Source organism: Callionymus lyra, chromosome 18 (assembly GCF_982586985.1).
Source record: "Callionymus lyra chromosome 18, fCalLyr1.hap1.1, whole genome shotgun sequence".
Lineage (NCBI taxonomy): Eukaryota > Metazoa > Chordata > Actinopteri > Syngnathiformes > Callionymidae > Callionymus > Callionymus lyra.
Genome location: NC_141835.1, coordinates 2,951,282 through 2,969,286, shown reverse-complemented (window position 1 = coordinate 2,969,286; position 18,005 = coordinate 2,951,282). Strand labels below are relative to the sequence as shown.

The 18,005-nt window shown below is 39.6% G+C and overlaps 1 protein-coding gene across 1 annotated transcript in view; it reads left to right on the top strand.

Annotated features, from left to right (window-relative positions):
• LOC148060068 (ryanodine receptor 3) overlaps positions 1-17,772 on the top strand; it is a 149,429-nt gene extending 131,657 nt beyond the window's left edge. Inside the window, 16 exon segments of the mRNA XM_087780003.1 lie at positions 707-2,022; positions 2,080-2,138; positions 2,215-2,389; positions 2,460-2,546; positions 6,574-6,777; positions 7,203-7,333; positions 7,396-7,438; positions 7,524-7,651; positions 7,724-7,784; positions 10,618-10,764; positions 12,927-13,061; positions 13,118-13,274; positions 14,971-15,035; positions 15,125-15,225; positions 16,218-16,269; positions 17,184-17,772. Coding sequence (XP_087636129.1) covers positions 707-2,022; positions 2,080-2,138; positions 2,215-2,389; positions 2,460-2,546; positions 6,574-6,777; positions 7,203-7,333; positions 7,396-7,438; positions 7,524-7,651; positions 7,724-7,784; positions 10,618-10,764; positions 12,927-13,061; positions 13,118-13,274; positions 14,971-15,035; positions 15,125-15,225; positions 16,218-16,269; positions 17,184-17,279 — 2,957 coding nt within the window. The 3' untranslated portion in view covers positions 17,280-17,772.
• Positions 17,773-18,005: the final 233 nt, after the last annotated feature.

Below are 18,005 nucleotides of genomic sequence, written 5' to 3'. Positions count from 1 at the left end.
TGAAAGTTTAAAATAAAACTAGAGGCAACAACAGAATAATGTTACGTTACATGAAGTGAGAACCTGGTATGTTAACATAACATATGAAGAGTTATTCAGAGAACTATAGCATCAATAACTAACTAGTTTACCAAACCATCCATGTAACTCCAAATAACTCTTCATCCTCGTGTCACTTTTAAACAACTAACTAACTCCGGAGGTAGAAGATGCTTCCTCTTCTACGTGGAAATGATCAACACAGGCCTAGAGCGCCCTCTTGTGGTTTAGTGTGAGAATAACATGTGAAATGATATAATAATGTGGTAATAGTTTCACACATAAGTCGCTCCAGAGTATAAGTCGCGGACAAACTATGAAAAAAACTGCCACTTATAGTCTGGAGAATACGGTACTGTGTGTGTAGTAGTTAGTGTCTCCAACTAAGGTTGAGGTTTATCTGCTGGTTTAATAAATGACGTGTTCGTGACACGAGTCAACAAAGAGCTTTGATGTTCCTGACTGTAGTATTATGTACTTTATAACCAAATAAGTTGTACTGTGTGTGAAACGCGAAGGTTAAACTACAATCTGAGGATGTAATACTCTATAAGTTGTAGTTTTCTACCCGACACGACCTTCATTAGATCGTCTTGTCGCACCAGCGACTGAGCTCCAGGGTCAGACTGGATGAGGAACATGACGTGATGTTTCTTCTGTCCTTCAGGTAACGTCGTCAACGGGACCATCGGCAAACAGATGGTGGACACTCTGGTGGAGTCTTCCAGCAACGTGGAGATGATCCTCAAGTTCTTCGACATGTTCCTGAAGCTGAAGGACCTGACCACCTCCGACAGCTTCAAGGAGTACGACCCCGAGAGCAAAGGAATCATCTCCAAGAAGGACTTCCAGAAGTCGATGGAGAACCAGAAGCAATACTCGCAGTCGGAGATCGAGTTCCTGCTGTCGTGCGCCGAGGCCGACGAGAACGACATGTTCAACTACGAGCAGTTCGTGCAGCGCTTCCACGAGCCCGCCAAGGACATCGGCTTCAACGTGGCGGTTCTTCTGACCAACCTGTCGGAGCACATGCCTCACGACGCCCGCCTGGCCACCTTCCTGGACCTGGCCGAGAGCGTCCTCAGCTACTTCGCGCCTTTCCTGGGACGCATCGAGATCATGGGCGGAGCCAAGCGCATCGAGAGAGTCTACTTCGACATCAGCGAGTCCAGCCGCACGCAGTGGGAGAAGCCGCAGGTGAAGGAGTCCAAGCGTCAGTTCATCTTCGACGTGGTGAACGAGGGCGGCGAGAGCGAGAAGATGGAGCTGTTCGTCAACTTCTGCGAGGACACCATCTTCGAGATGCAGCTGGCGTCTCAGATCTCCGAGCCGGACCCGGTGGAGCGTCCGGAGGACGACGACGAGGACGAGCAGAGCGGGACGGAGAATCAGGAGGAGGAGGAGGAGGAGGAGACCACCATGATGGAGACCTCCTCCGCCTTCACGGTGGCCTGCGCCTCCATGAAGAAGAGCCTCGCCAACCTCCGCCAGCTGCTCACGCTCAAGAGCATGAGGCGTCAGTACAGACGCTTCCGGAAGATGAGCGTCCGCGAGATGGTGCGTGGCTTCTTCTCCTTCTTCTGGATGATGTTCACTGGCCTCTTCCACTTCATCTACAGCCTGGTCTGGGGCTTCTTCCACATCCTGTGGACCACCATGTTCGGTGGCGGGCTGGTCGAAGGAGCCAAGAACATGAAGGTCACTGACATTCTGGGGAACATGCCGGATCCCACGCAGTTTGGAATACACGGCGACGTGATGGAGATGGAGAAGATGGAGGCCAGCGAAGCCGCCGCCCTGGCGGAGATGGGTCAGAGGTCTCAGGGGGACGCCACGGAGTCCGACCTCATGGCAGAACTTCTCAACATCCAGCCCAAGAGGGAGGGAAAACACGGGGCGGAGCCCGGGCTGGGGGACGTGTCCGAGGTGGTGGTGGGCGACGCTCCGTCCATAGCCAGCGCCGTCAAGCAGAAGAAAGCTCAGGTGAGTCACGAGCCAGGAGAACATCATCAGAGGTTTGAACGAGAACGTTTGTCGTAGATGGCGGCGAAGATAAGAGCTTCGAACGGAGACTACAAGTCGGACTCGGAGAAGGGAGAGTGAGTGAAACCGTCATTGATTTCCACACTTCATCTGAACCAATGGAATCCTGAAGTTGGCTTCAAAACGTTGCAGCTCTTCGGACGGCGAGAAGAAGGACAACGACAAGTTCGGAGACGAGCCCCCGCCGGACCCCCCGCCGGAGGAGAAGAGGGCCCGGAAGAAGAGGCTGGGCGTGAAGAAGGATCCGCCCGAGGCCTTCATGGCCAGTTTCTTCGCTGGTCTGGAGGTTTATCAGACCAAGATGCTGGTCAGAGCGAAGTCCTCTTTTGACTCACGTGTCTGTGAAGAACCTGTTGACACGTTCTTGTCCGTCACAGAACTATCTGGCGAGAAACTTCTACAACCTGCGCTTCCTGGCCTTGTTTGTTGCCTTCGCCATCAACTTCATTCTGCTCTTCTATAAAGTGAGTAGATCTGAAGGAAAGTATTGATCTAATTAAATGATCAAACCCTTTTTTTTTTAATTACCAATTTAAATTCAGTATATGTTTATATTTGCAATAAAATGAAAACCTCTAGATGGCAGCATTCCTCCACAGCTAAAGTTAGAATGATGACTGAGGACGAGAGGATACAGTGAGTCCAGCAGCTTTTAAAGCTGATGTTTGGACATATTTTGGTTTGAAAACAAATGAAAGTAGTTACGACTTCATCAAGAGTCATGTGGTCTGTAAATACTACAACACCAGAGTCAAGTACTGGACAATACTACACATATATACTTGTTACTTCACTATCACAACACCAGAGTCAAGTACTAGACAATACTACACATATATACTTGTTACTACACTATCACAACACCAGAGTCAAGTACTGGACAATACTACACATATATACTTGTTACTACACTATCACAACACCAGAGTCAAGTACTGGACAATACTACACATATATACTTGTTACTACACTATCACAACACCAGAGTCAAGTACTGGACAATACTACACATATATACTTGTTACTACACTATCACAACACCAGAGTCAAGTACTAGACAATACTACACATATTTACTTGTTACTACACTATCACAACACCAGAGTCAAGTACTAGACAATACTACACATATATACTTGTTACTACACTATCACAACACCTGAGTCAAGTACTGGACAATACTACACATATATACTTGTTACTACACTATCACAACACCAGAGTCAAGTACTAGACAATACTACACATATTTACTTGTTACTACACTATCACAACACCAGAGTCAAGTACTGGACAATACTACACATATATACTTGTTACTACACTATCACAACACCAGAGTCAAGTACTGGACAATACTACACATATATACTTGTTACTACACTATCACAACACCAGAGTCAAGTACTGGACAATACTACACATATATACTTGTTACTACACTATCACAACACCAGAGTCAAGTACTGGACAATACTACACATATATACTTGTTACTACACTATCACAACACCAGAGTCAAGTACTAGACAATACTACACATATATACTTGTTACTACACTATCACAACACCAGAGTCAAGTACTAGACAATACTACACATATTTACTTGTTACTACACTATCACAACACCAGAGTCAAGTACTGAACAATACTACACATATATACTTGTTACTACACTATCACAACACCAGAGTCAAGTACTGGACAATACTACACATATATACTTGTTACTACACTATCACAACACCAGAGTCAAGTACTGGACAATACTACACATATATACTTGTTACTACACTATCACAACACCAGAGTCAAGTACTAGACAATACCACACATATATACTTGTTACTACACTATCACAACACCAGAGTCAAGTACTGGACAATACTACACATATATACTTGTTACTACACTATCACAACACCAGAGTCAAGTACTAGAAAATACTACACATGTTTACTTGTTACTACACTATCACAACACCAGAGTCAAGTACTGGACAATACTACACATATATACTTGTTACTACACTATCACAACACCAGAGTCAAGTACTGGACAATACTACACATATATACTTGTTACTACACTATCACAACACCAGAGTCAAGTACTGGACAATACTACACATATATACTTGTTACTACACTATCACAACATCAGAGTCAAGTACTAGACAATACTACACATATATACTTGTTACTACACTATCACAACACCAGAGTCAAGTACTGGACAATACTACACATATATACTTGTTACTACACTATCACAACACCAGAGTCAAGTACTAGACAATACTACACATATTTACTTGTTACTACACTATCACAACACCAGAGTCAAGTACTGGACAATACTACACATATATACTTGTTACTACACTATCACAACACCAGAGTCAAGTACTTGACAATACTACACATATATACTTGTTACTACACTACCACAACACCAGAGTCAAGTACTGGACAATACTACACATATATACTTGTTACTACACTATCACAACACCAGAGTCAAGTACTCTACAATACTACACATATATACTTGTTACTACACTATCACAACACCAGAGTCAAGTACTCGACAATACTACACATATATACTTGTTACTACACTATCACAACACCAGAGTCAAGTACTCGACAATACTACACATATATACTTGTTACTACACTATCACAACACCAGAGTCAAGTACTGGACAATACTACACATATATACTTGTTACAACACTATCACAACACCAGAGTCAAGTACTGGACAATACTACACATATATACTTGTTACTACACTATCACAACTGCAGAGTCAAGTACTGGACAATACTACACATATATACTTGTTACAACACTATCACAACACCAGAGTCAAGTACTGGACAATACTACACATATATACTTGTTACTACACTATCACAACTGCAGAGTCAAGTACTGGACAATACTACACATATATACTTGTTACTACACTATCACAACTGCAGAGTCAAGTACTGGACAATACTACACATATATACTTGTTACTACACTATCACAACTGCAGAGTCAAGTACTGGACAATACTACACATATATACTTGTTACTACACTATCACAACTGCAGAGTCAAGTACTGGACAATACTACACATATATACTTGTTACTACACTATCACAACTGCAGAGTCAAGTACTGGACAATACTACACATATATACTTGTTACTACACTATCACAACTGCAAAGTCAAGTACTGGACAATACTACACATATATACTTGTTACTACACTATCACAACTGCAGAGTCAAGTACTGGACAATACTACACATATATACTTGTTACAACACTATCACAACACCAGAGTCAAGTACTGGACAATACTACACATATATACTTGTTACAACACTATCACAACACCAGAGTCAAGTACTGGACAATACTACACATATATACTTGTTACTACACTATCACAACTGCAGAGTCAAGTACTGGACAATACTACACATATATACTTGTTACAACACTATCACAACACCAGAGTCAAGTACTTGACAATACTACAGATATATATTTGTTACTACACTATCACAACTGCAGAGTCAAGTACTGGACAATACTACACATATATACTTGTTACTACACTATCACAACTGCAGAGTCAAGTACTGGACAATACTACACATATATACTTGTTACTACACTATCACAACACCAGAGTCAAGTACTTGACAATACTACAGATATATATTTGTTACTACACTATCACAACTGCAGAGTCAAGTACTGGACAATACTACACATATATACTTGTTACTACACTATCACAACACCAGAGTCAAGTACTGGACAATACTACACATATATACTTGTTACTACACTATCACAACTGCAGAGTCAAGTACTGGACAATACTACACATATATACTTGTTACTACACTATCACAACTGCAGAGTCAAGTACTGGACAATACTATACATATATACTTGTTACTACACTATCACAACACCAGAGTCAAGTACTGGACAATACTACACATATATACTTGTTACTACACTATCACAACTGCAGAGTCAAGTACTGGACAATACTACACATATATACTTGTTACTACACTATCACAACACCAGAGTAAAGTACTCGACAATACTACACATATATACTTGTTACAACACTATCACAACACCAGAGTCAAGTACTGGACAATACTACACATATATACTTGTTACTACACTATCACAACTGCAGAGTCAAGTACTGGACAATACTACACATATATACTTGTTACTACACTATCACAACACCAGAGTCAAGTACTCGACAATACTACACATATTGTTACTACACTATCACAACACCAGAGTCAAGTACTGGACAATACTACACATATTGTTACTACAGTATCACTATATACATGTTACCGTTCATACATATCAACGTTCACCACTGAAGGTCATCAGCCTCCAGTCTGTTCCGGCCTTTAACTCAGAGATTCATTCTTTCCTGCAGGTCACTGGAGATTACTCGGAGGATGAAGATCCCTGGAACAGAAGGAGCAGAGTTGGAGAGGAGGAGGAGGAGGAGGAGGACGGAGGTCTGGAGTACTTCGTCCTGCAGGAGAGCACAGGCTACATGGCGCCGACCCTCCGCTGCCTCGCCATCCTTCACACCATCATCTCCTTCCTGTGCGTCGTGGGATATTATTACCTGAAGGTGACGTCGCTCTCACAGTGAACATAGAAGTGTGACCTTGAACACACGTCAGGTCCACGGGGAGAACCCCTCGATCATCTGCGGGGGGACTCGAAGTAGACCAGCTGTTCCTGTCCAGTTGAGTTAGTACCAACCGCAGGAGGAGGTCCTGGGTCGGACCCAAGACGCACCACAGACAGTGTGTGTTGTCGTCAAGAGCAGCTGGAGGAGATGCACGTCTGGACCTCTTCTCTCCGACTGCTGCCCCTGCGATCTCAACTTAGGATCATTTATGTTTTATTAATATCGGGAACATTGTGACAAGAGATCAAATGTGGATTTATTTGTTCGTCGATCACTGATGTTTCTCCCTGAACTCTTCTCCGCCAATCAAAATCCAAATGTCAATCAATGTCAGAGGTTCTCACACCTCCTGTGCCTTCAAGGTTCCTCTGGTTGTCTTCAAGCGGGAGAAGGAAATCGCCAGGAAGCTGGAGTTCGCCGGACTCTACATCACGGAGCAGCCGTCGGACGACGACATCAAGGGTCAATGGGACAGACTGGTCATCAACACACCGTGAGTCCAGGAAGTTCTCCATCCATCTCCCGTCACCAACGTTCTCCTTCACGTCTCTGTAGATCCTTTCCTAACAACTACTGGGACAAGTTTGTCAAGCGGAAGGTGTGTTGTTTTGTTTCACCTCCGCTCGCACGAATCCACACCATCTGGTCAAATCCACACAACAACGTTCTTCTCCGTCCATCAGGTGATCAAGAAGTACGGAGATCTTTATGGAGCCGAGAGGATCGCGGAGCTGCTGGGCCTCGACAAGAGTGCTCTGGACTTCAACCCCACAGAAGAGAGTGACTTCAAAGAGGCTTCGCTGGTTTCCTGGTGAGACCCTCGGACCAGGAGACGTTTAGAACCTGAAATATGTGCAAGAGTTAAGATCCTGTCGTTCAACAGGTTGAGCTCCATCGATACCAAGTATCACGTCTGGAAGCTGGGCGTGGTCTTCACCGACAACGTGAGTGTGAACCCAGAGCTTTCAAGAAGCAACTTCGTGTTGCAGTGAATCTGAAGAAACTTTTATTGAAAGTGTTTCAAACAATTCAATACATTTTTCTCTAGTGGCATATTTCTACATGAAGGTGAAGACAGATGGATGGAGGGAGGGAGGGAGGGAGGGAGGGAGGGAGGGAGGGAGGGAGGGAGGGAGGGATGGATGATGGATGGATGGATGGATGGATGGATGATGGATGATAGATAAATGGATGGATGATGGATGATAGATAAATGGATGGATGATGGATGATGGATAAATGGATGGATGATAGATACATGGATGGATGATGGATGATAGATAAATGGATGGATGGATGGATGGATGATAGATAAATGGATGGATGATGGATGATGGATGATGGATAAATGGATGGATGGATGGATGATAGATAAATGGATGAATGGATGGATGGATGGATGGATGATAGATAAATGGATGAATGGATGGATGGATAAATGGATGGATGGATGGATGATAGATAAATGGATGGATGATGGATAAATGGATGGATGGATGGATGATAGATAAATGGATGAATGGATGGATGATAGATAAATGGATGAATGGATGGATGATAGATAAATGGATGAATGGATGGATGATAGATAAATGGATGGATGGATGGATGATAGATAAATGGATGAATGGATGGATGATAGATAAATGGATGGATGATGGATGATAGATAAATGGATGGATGGATGATGGATGATGGATAATTGAATGGATGGATGGATGATAGATAAATGGATGAATGGATGGATGGATGGATGGATGGATGATGGATGATGGTGATAGTTGGATGGATGGATGATAGATAAATGGATGGATGATAGATAAATGGATGGATGGATGGATGATGGATGATAGATAAATGGATGGATGATGGATGATAGATAAATGGATGGATGGATGATAGATAAATGGATGGATGATGGATGATAGATAAATGGATGGATGGATGGATGATGGATGATAGATAAATGGATGGTTGGATGGATGGATGGATGGATGTGTGAGTGTGAACCCAGAGCTTTCAAGAAGCAACTTCATGTTACAGTGAATCTGAAGAAACTTTTATTGAAAGTGTTTCAAACAATTCAATACATTTTTCTCTAGTGGCATATTTCTACATGAAGGTGAAGACAGATGGATGGAGGGAGGGAGGGAGGGAGGGAGGGAGGGAGGGAGGGAGGGAGGGAGGGAGGGATGATGGATGGATGGATGGATGGATGATGGATGATAGATAAATGGATGGATGATGGATGATAGATAAATGGATGGATGATGGATGATGGATAAATGGATGGATGATAGATAAATGGATGGATGGATGATAGATAAATGGATGGATGATGGATGATGGATAAATGGATGGATGGATGGATGGATGATAGATAAATGGATGAATGGATGGATGGATGGATGATAGATAAATGGATGAATGGATGGATGGATAAATGGATGGATGGATGGATGATAGATAAATGGATGGATGATGGATAAATGGATGGATGATAGATAAATGGATGGATGGATGGATGATGGATGATAGATAAATGGATGGATGATGGATGATAGATAAATGGATGGATGATGGATGATGGATAAATGGATGGATGATAGATAAATGGATGGATGGATGGATGGATGATAGATAAATGGATGGATGATGGATGATGGATAAATGGATGGATGGATGGATGATAGATAAATGGATGAATGGATGGATGGATGGATGATAGATAAATGGATGAATGGATGGATGGATAAATGGATGGATGGATGGATGATAGATAAATGGATGGATGATGGATAAATGGATGGATGATAGATAAATGGATGGATGGATGGATGGATGAATACTCTTGATCTCTCAAGTTCACACCTGAGCATCATCTAGCAGCAAATTAATTCAATAAAATGTATGTAAAATAAAAAGAGAAAATCTAGGATATGACGTATAAACAGAAGCTTGGATACAAAAATATATAAAATAATTGAAAATCTAAGATCTAAGCTAATAGAGGATCAAAGATTGTAAAATAAAATGCATCTATAAATAATATAAAATCAAAGATTTAAAAATGATCTAAGAAAGAAAAACATGTAACATATAAAAATGTATAAAATAGTAAAGAATCGAATTTATTAAACATTAAAAGATAATATAAAAATGATTTTTTTTTTTACAACACGATTTCCTATGTTATATTTTCTAAGATTAAAAAGAAATCTAGTATAAAACATCAAAATTAAAAGTAAGACACCTCATCATAAAAATATATAAAATATAATAAAAAATATAAGGTTTAACAAGATATAAAATGATACATAGGTTTCCCGCCAAACTGAGCGACATCAGAGAGGAGCCGCCGGCGCGTCGTGATATCACCAAATCAATAATAAATCCCCCTCCTTGTACACGCAACATCAAATCATTCAAAACACATCAGATATTTAAAAAAAAATCTAAAATAATACACAATCTAATACAAAAAAGACATAAAATTGTAGCACATCTTAGAAACAAAATAAAATAAAAAGTCATGAATCTAAAGTAGTAAAACGTCAATAATATGAAATAACAATAATAAAAGGCAAGATGTAAAATAAGTGGTTTGAACTGAATATTATGATTAAGAATAAATCTTATATATTTCAAGCAAAGTTGGTCTTAATTCCCATTAGATTTGTTTCTAAAAGTTGATTTATAAACTCAAAATATTTATCGATCACTTTCGTCATCGATTGAATCAAGAGTCACAGTCGAGTCATGAGTCTCTGTCTGCAGTCCTTCCTGTACCTGGTCTGGTACACCACCATGTCCATCCTGGGCCACTACAACAACTTCTTCTTCGCCGCTCACCTGCTAGACATCGCCATGGGCTTCAAGACCCTGCGCACCATCCTGTCCTCGGTCACCCACAACGGCAAACAGGTGAGGACGACAGACGTGGGGTTGAAGTGCCTCTTTCGAGCAGAGGGAGGCGCTGCTGAGTCATTGAAAATGATCCATAACAACAAGATGCTTTAGATAATCCACAGTGAGAAATATAAACGTAATAAATGTCACATTATTATGATTATGTTTTAAAGAGTGTACGTGTGACTAGATATGATTTAGTAAAACATTTTCTCTCGATTGATTTTGGCAGCATTTGATGCTTGAGTTTCTGTCGTGAATGTTTATGGTCAAACTCTGGAGACGGATCTTTGTATTAAAGAGCAAAAGTGTTTCTGCGTCCGTTAAAGAGGCTTCAAGAGCTTCTTTGACATGTCGGTCCGTGAGTCGAGCCTCGAGAGCACGAGCTTTGACGTGAGAAGCGTCTGTGAGCTGCTGCCTCTGGACGTCCAGCTGAAGATTGTTGTTGATTCAACAGAAGCGAGTGTTTGTTCTCCAGTCTGGACTCACAAGATATTCCCTGTCCAGAGCGTGAAGAGACTCGACTTATTATTATTGTTTTAACCATCTTTTAGGTTTCTATTACATTTGTATAAGATAAAATAATACAATTAACATGCAGATGTTAATGTCATTTTTGTGTTGTAATCGAACATACGGCCTCTAGATGGCAGCAGTCATTACGTCCTCAGCAGCTTAAGGAAGAATGATGACTGAGGACGAGAGGATACAGTGAGTCCAGCAGCTTTTAAAGCTGATGTTTGGACATATTTTAGTTTAAATAAAAAAGGAAAGCAGTTACGACTGAGGACGAGAGGATACAGTGAGTCCAGCAGCTTTTAAAGCTGACGTTTGGACATATTTTAGTTTAAATAAAAAAGGAAAGCAGTTACGACTGAGGACGAGAGGATACAGTGATCCAGCAGCTTTTAAAGATGACGTTTGGACATATTTTAGTTTAAAAAAAAAAAGGAAAGCAGTTACGACTGAGGACGAGAGGATACAGTGAGTCCACCAGCTTTTAAAGATGACGTTTGGACATATTTTAGTTTGAAAACAAATGAAAGCAGTTACGACTGAGGACGAGAGGATACAGTGAGTCCAGCAGCCTTTAAAGCTGATGTTTGGACATATTTTAGTTTAAATAAAAAAGGAAAGCAGTTACGACTGAGGACGAGAGGATACAGTGAGTCCAGCAGCTTTTAAAGCTGATGTTTGGACATATTTTAGTTTAAAAAAAAAAAGGAAAGCAGTTACGACTGAGGACGAGAGGATACAGTGAGTCCAGCAGCTTTTGAAGCTGATGTTTGGACATATTTTAGTTTGAAAACAAATGGAAGCAGTTATGACTGAGGACGAGAGGATACAGTGAGTCCAGCAGCTTTTAAAGCTGATGTTTGGACATATTTTAGTTTGAAAACAAATGAAAGCAGTTACGACTGAGGACGAGAGGATACAGTGAGTCCAGCAGCTTTTGAAGCTGATGTTTGGACATATTTTAGTTTAAAAAAAAGAAGGAAAGCAGTTACGACTGAGGACAAGAGGATACAGTGAGTCCAGCAGCTTTTAAAGATGACGTTTGGACATATTTTAGTTTGAAAACAAATGAAAGCAGTTACGACTGAGGACGAGAGGATACAGTGAGTCCAGCAGCTTTTAAAGCTGATGTTTGGACATATTTTAGTTTGAAAACAAATGAAAGCAGTTACGACTGAGGACGAGAGGATACAGTGAGTCCAGCAGCTTTTAAAGGTGATGTTTGGACATATTTTGGTTTGAAAACAAATGAAAGCAGTTACGACTGAGGACGAGAGGATACAGTGAGTCCAGCAGCTTTTAAAGGTGATGTTTGGACATATTTTGGTTTGAAAACAAATGAAAGCAGTTACGACTGAGGACGAGAGGATACAGTGAGTCCAGCAGCTTTTAAAGGTGATGTTTGGACATATTTTGGTTTGAAAACAAATGAAAGCAGTTACGACTTCATCAAGAGTCAAAATACATGGTAATGTTGACAGTCTATCCTGATAAATATCGACTCCTAATTATTGTCAAATATTACTTTTTCCTTCCTTGCAGTTTTATTTTGGTTTTAATTGTGTACGAAGTGATTTAATGTCAGGAGTCAATCGGATAAAAGACGAACAACGTCCTAACGAGTGGTGATTCTGAGGTTGAACTTTGACCCGTGTGTGCAGCTGGTGCTGACGGTGGGTCTGCTGGCCGTGGTGGTCTACCTCTACACTGTGGTGGCCTTCAACTTCTTCAGGAAGTTCTACAACAAGAGCGGCGACGACGACGAGCCCGACATGAAGTGCGACGACATGATGACGGTGAGCATCCGGTTCAAAGGTCGTGGTCTCGCCTGAACCTGCCGCCGCGTCCACAGTGCTACCTGTTCCACATGTACGTGGGCGTGAGGGCGGGCGGAGGCATCGGCGACGAGATCGAGGACCCGGCAGGAGATCCCTACGAGCTCTACAGGATCCTCTTCGACATCACCTTCTTCTTCTTCGTCATCGTCATCCTCCTCGCCATCATCCAGGGTCAGTGATGCTTATTTAACATTTCAAATGTTGAAACCTTTTATTGAAGTATTGTTATAATCGTTGAATCATTTGTTTTTTAAATAATTCATTTAAACATGTCTTTTGAATTTTATTTAAAAGGTTTTAGTAGGTTTTTATTGAATAATTAATATCAATTATTTCTATATAGAAAGAATGTTGGTTTAATACCAGAAGAGAACGAAGCAACCTCATAGATTTTTCAGCCAATCACGTGACCCGCTGACGATCATGTGACGACGTAGAATCACATGATCAAGTAGTTGTGTTCCTGGTATTGATTCCCGCCGAACTGAGCGACATCAGAGAGGAGCCGCCGGCGTGTCACGATATCACCAAATCAATAATAAATCCACCTCCTTGTACACGCACACATAACACTTTATAAATGACGCTAACAACTTAGCACGTTAGCATACGGTGAAGACGGACACATAACACTTTATAAATGACGCTAACAACTTAGCACGTTAGCATACGGTGAAGACGGACACATAACACTTTATAAATGACGCTAACAACTTAGCTCGTTAGCATACGGTGAAGACGGACAGGTTTGTTTGGAAGTTCACGATCTTCTAACTAAAACAACTGAGACGAGATGAAAAGTTCTTACAATATGTTGCTTTAACAAAGGAGGTTGAAAGAGACGAGTGACTGGATCACTAGTGTTTGACTAGATCATAAGTTAGTATTACTTCACTGGATCACTAGTGTTTGACTAGATCACAAGTTAGTATTACTTCACTGGATCACTAGTGTTTGACTAGATCATAAGTTAGTATTACTTCACTGGATCACTAGTGTTTGACTAGATCATAAGTTAGTATTACTTCACTGGATCACTAGTGTTTGACTAGATCATAAGTTAGTATTACTTCACTGGATCACTAGTGTTTGACTAGATCATAAGTTAGTATTACTTCACTGGATCACTAGTGTTTGACTAGATCATAAGTTAGTATTACTTCACTGGATCACTAGTGTTTGACTAGATCATAAGTTAGTATTACTTCACTGGATCACTAGTGTTTGACTAGATCATAAGTTAGTATTACTTCACTGGATCACTAGTGTTTGACTAGATCATAAGTTAGTATTACTTCACTGGATCACTAGTGTTTGACTAGATCATAAGTTAGTATTACTTCACTGGATCACTATTGTTTGACTAGATCATAAGTTAGTATTACTTCACTGGATCACTATTGTTTGACTAGATCATAAGTAGTATTACTTCACTGGATCACTAGTGTTTGACTAGATCATAAGTTAGTATTACTTCACTGGATCACTAGTGTTTGACTAGATCATAAGTTAGTATTACTTCACTGGATCACTAGTGTTTGACTAGATCATAAGTTAGTATTACTTCACTGGATCACTAGTGTTTGACTAGATCACAAGTTAGTATTACTTCACTGGATCACTAGTGTTTGACTAGATCACAAGTTAGTATTACTTCACTGGATATACTGAGCCAAGACGCGTCGCCATAGAAACGGATACTAACAAGCTGCAGTTCACAGACGGACGGAGACGTAAACAACAACGAGACATAGAAGTACAAACTGACAACTTTACAGAACGTGACACTGATTGATCGAAGTGATCATTTAAGAAATGCTTGATTTAAACAATAATGATAAACTATCACATCACGCTGTGGTTCCAGGTCTGATCATCGATGCGTTCGGTGAACTCAGAGACCAGCAGGAACAAGTGAAGGAAGACATGGAGGTGAGAAGAGAAACGAGCGCCGACCCCTGAAGTGAAGCTTCTTCATCTTCTTCTTCTTCTTCTTCTTCTTTATCTTCTTCTCTCTTCAGACCAAATGCTTCATCTGTGGCATCGGGAACGACTACTTCGACACGACTCCTCACGGCTTCGAGACTCACACACTGCAAGAGCACAACTTGGCCAACTATCTGTGAGTCCCTGCGTCTCTGCAGCGCCCCCTGGAGGGACTGTGACGAGTTACATGAACTTAATGATCTCGAATATCGTTTGATTCGCTCCAGTTGAGAAAAAACTTTTCTCATTCAAATCATATTAATTCCTGTTGATATTTTTAATCTGATTGTTTTGTATTATTATTTAATAACTTAGAAATTCTATTATTTAAAATTATTACATAATCTTGCATTTCTGCGTTTTTTTTAATCATTAAATATCTTCTAAAATATATAAATTAGTAATAGAAAAAATATATACTGTATATATAAAATATATTAAACAATAATCAAAATATAAGATTAAAAAACATTTTAAATAATATAAGAAAATGGAAAATATATAAAAAGATAAAAAATGGTATATAAGATATATATATATATATTATATATATATATATAAAATAACATATATTTTTATCTTTGATTTTCGATTATTTTAAATATTTCAATTTTTGTATTGTTTATTGTCTTATAAATTCTTGAAAAAGTATAAAATCTAAGATGTCAAATAATATAACTTTTTTTTTTCTTTTTATCTAATATATTAATTCAAAGTCAAAGCTATAAAATACATTTTAAAAATATATAAAATAGTAAAAATATATATTACATTTTTTATAATGTTTTATCTTAGATTTAGTTGTAATTTAGTTCCTGATGAAAAAAAGTTGACATAGTTTTTAGAGAATTTAAATCTGTAAATCCCTACACTTCTGACGTGGCGTTACCCACAATCCTCTGCTCCAGTCACATGTGTCGCCTCATGACTTCTTAATGGCGTGAACTTTATTAGAAAATAGTTTTCGTCGTCGTCGCTCTCGCTGCCATTTGCATCCGAGAACAGGAGCTAACGCGTGATTGGCCGATAAGACGTCGTCGCGACACTGACGTGACCTTTTGAGTGACGGATGTTCTGACACATGTTCTGATGAGATGTTCTGCTGAAGTGACCTGGTCTGCTCCTCAGGTTCTTCCTCATGTACCTCATCAACAAGGACGAGACGGAGCACACGGGTCAGGTAGAGAATTATTCATGACTTTAAAGGATCATTAGAGTCTCATGTTGTTTATGAAGATCCTGCAGCGTTTAGTGAAGAAACTTTGAATCAACAAATATGTTCATTTAACTTTTATCAGTGTCGTCAGAATATATATCATTTATTTAACATTTCTAATGTTGAAACTTTACACTTTTTAATTGAAATATTGTTGTTTTTTTTAGACTTTTTAATTATTTTTGTGGAATAATTTAATTTAATAATTTCTATATTATAAGATTTAATTAAACAATTTGAATTATTTGTAGTTACAAAAGATTAATTTAATATTTTAAATAATGTGTTTTTTACTTTATAATGTAATGAAATTATATTTTGTAAGGTTTTCTTTTAATTATTAAATTAAATCATTTGAAAATGTAATTGTTCAATATCTTTTTTATAATAGAATTTAATAGATTCTGCTTTAAAAGGTTGATTTTTTGTTTTGTTTTTAAAAACAATTAAATTAAAACATTTATATTTTGTAATTATTTTCTTTTTAAAGATAGAGTTCGTTTCTCTAGTTCCAGTTATTTAAACAAATGTTCTAAATTCAATATTGTTTTATTTGTAGTTTATTTGTAAATTCAATATAACATAATAATAATATAATATAATAATATGTGACACCAGACATCACCAGTCGAGTACCGAGCGACTTCATCAATGTTTTTAGCAAATCATGTGAAACAAATATTGCATTATTTTACATCCAATAAAAAAATGTAACCTTATAACCTAATGAAGAAACGATGGAATGAAATCATTGAAAAACAATAATTCAATGCGTCTCAAAAAGCATCATTTCGATATAAAAAGTAACATTTTAATTAAATGAGTTGATTATTCTTCTGCTTCTCTTCCACATGTTGACCTGAACATACGTGTGTCAGGAGTCATACGTGTGGAAGATGTACCAGGAACGTTGCTGGGATTTCTTCCCGGCCGGCGACTGCTTCCGCAAACAGTACGAGGACCAGCTGGGATGAGTCGTGCCTCCCGGGGGCTTCTGGGTAACGTAGTCCTCCGCCCTGCCGCGCCGAGGACCGACCCGAGGATCCTACGGAGTTTTTCCTTTTCCGACTTCCAGGAAGTCCGACGGCTCGGAGGTCACGCCGGGGAAGTTGCACAATGTTTGTTGGGTGAAGAAACGGCGGCGACGCTGGTTTATGCACAAAGAATGTTCGACTTGATGCCAAAACCAAGGTTGTGATCGACGTCACACGGAAGTATTTCTTCATCAAGTGCCTTCAAGAAGGATCTACATTACAACGAAGCTATGCAACGTCTTCTCGCGCACGAGGAGTCTTCGGCTCGGACGCTCCAGACCCTCAGACCCACAGGAGGTCCACGTGTTCCGGATGTTCTAGTCCAGGTATGAAACTGCAGTCTTTGGCCGTTTGTATGTAGTAGCTTCGCAGGTTCGTGCTTTAGTATCGAGTTATTTTTCAAGACATTCAAATAAAGACGTTGTTGCCAAAATTCAAAGAGACTTTTTCAAGTGTGTTTGAAATCCTTCAAAATCTCAACGACATTTAAACTTTATTTCAATTCAACGACTGATATCGAAACACTTCCATCAGACTCTGGTTTTACCCATGATGCACCCTGGTACCCCCACGCAGTTTGTACTGGATTACTTTTGTATCTGAGCACCTTTTGTACTTAAGTATTTTTACTTGATTACTTTGTGTTAGTTCTCTATTATCTTTACT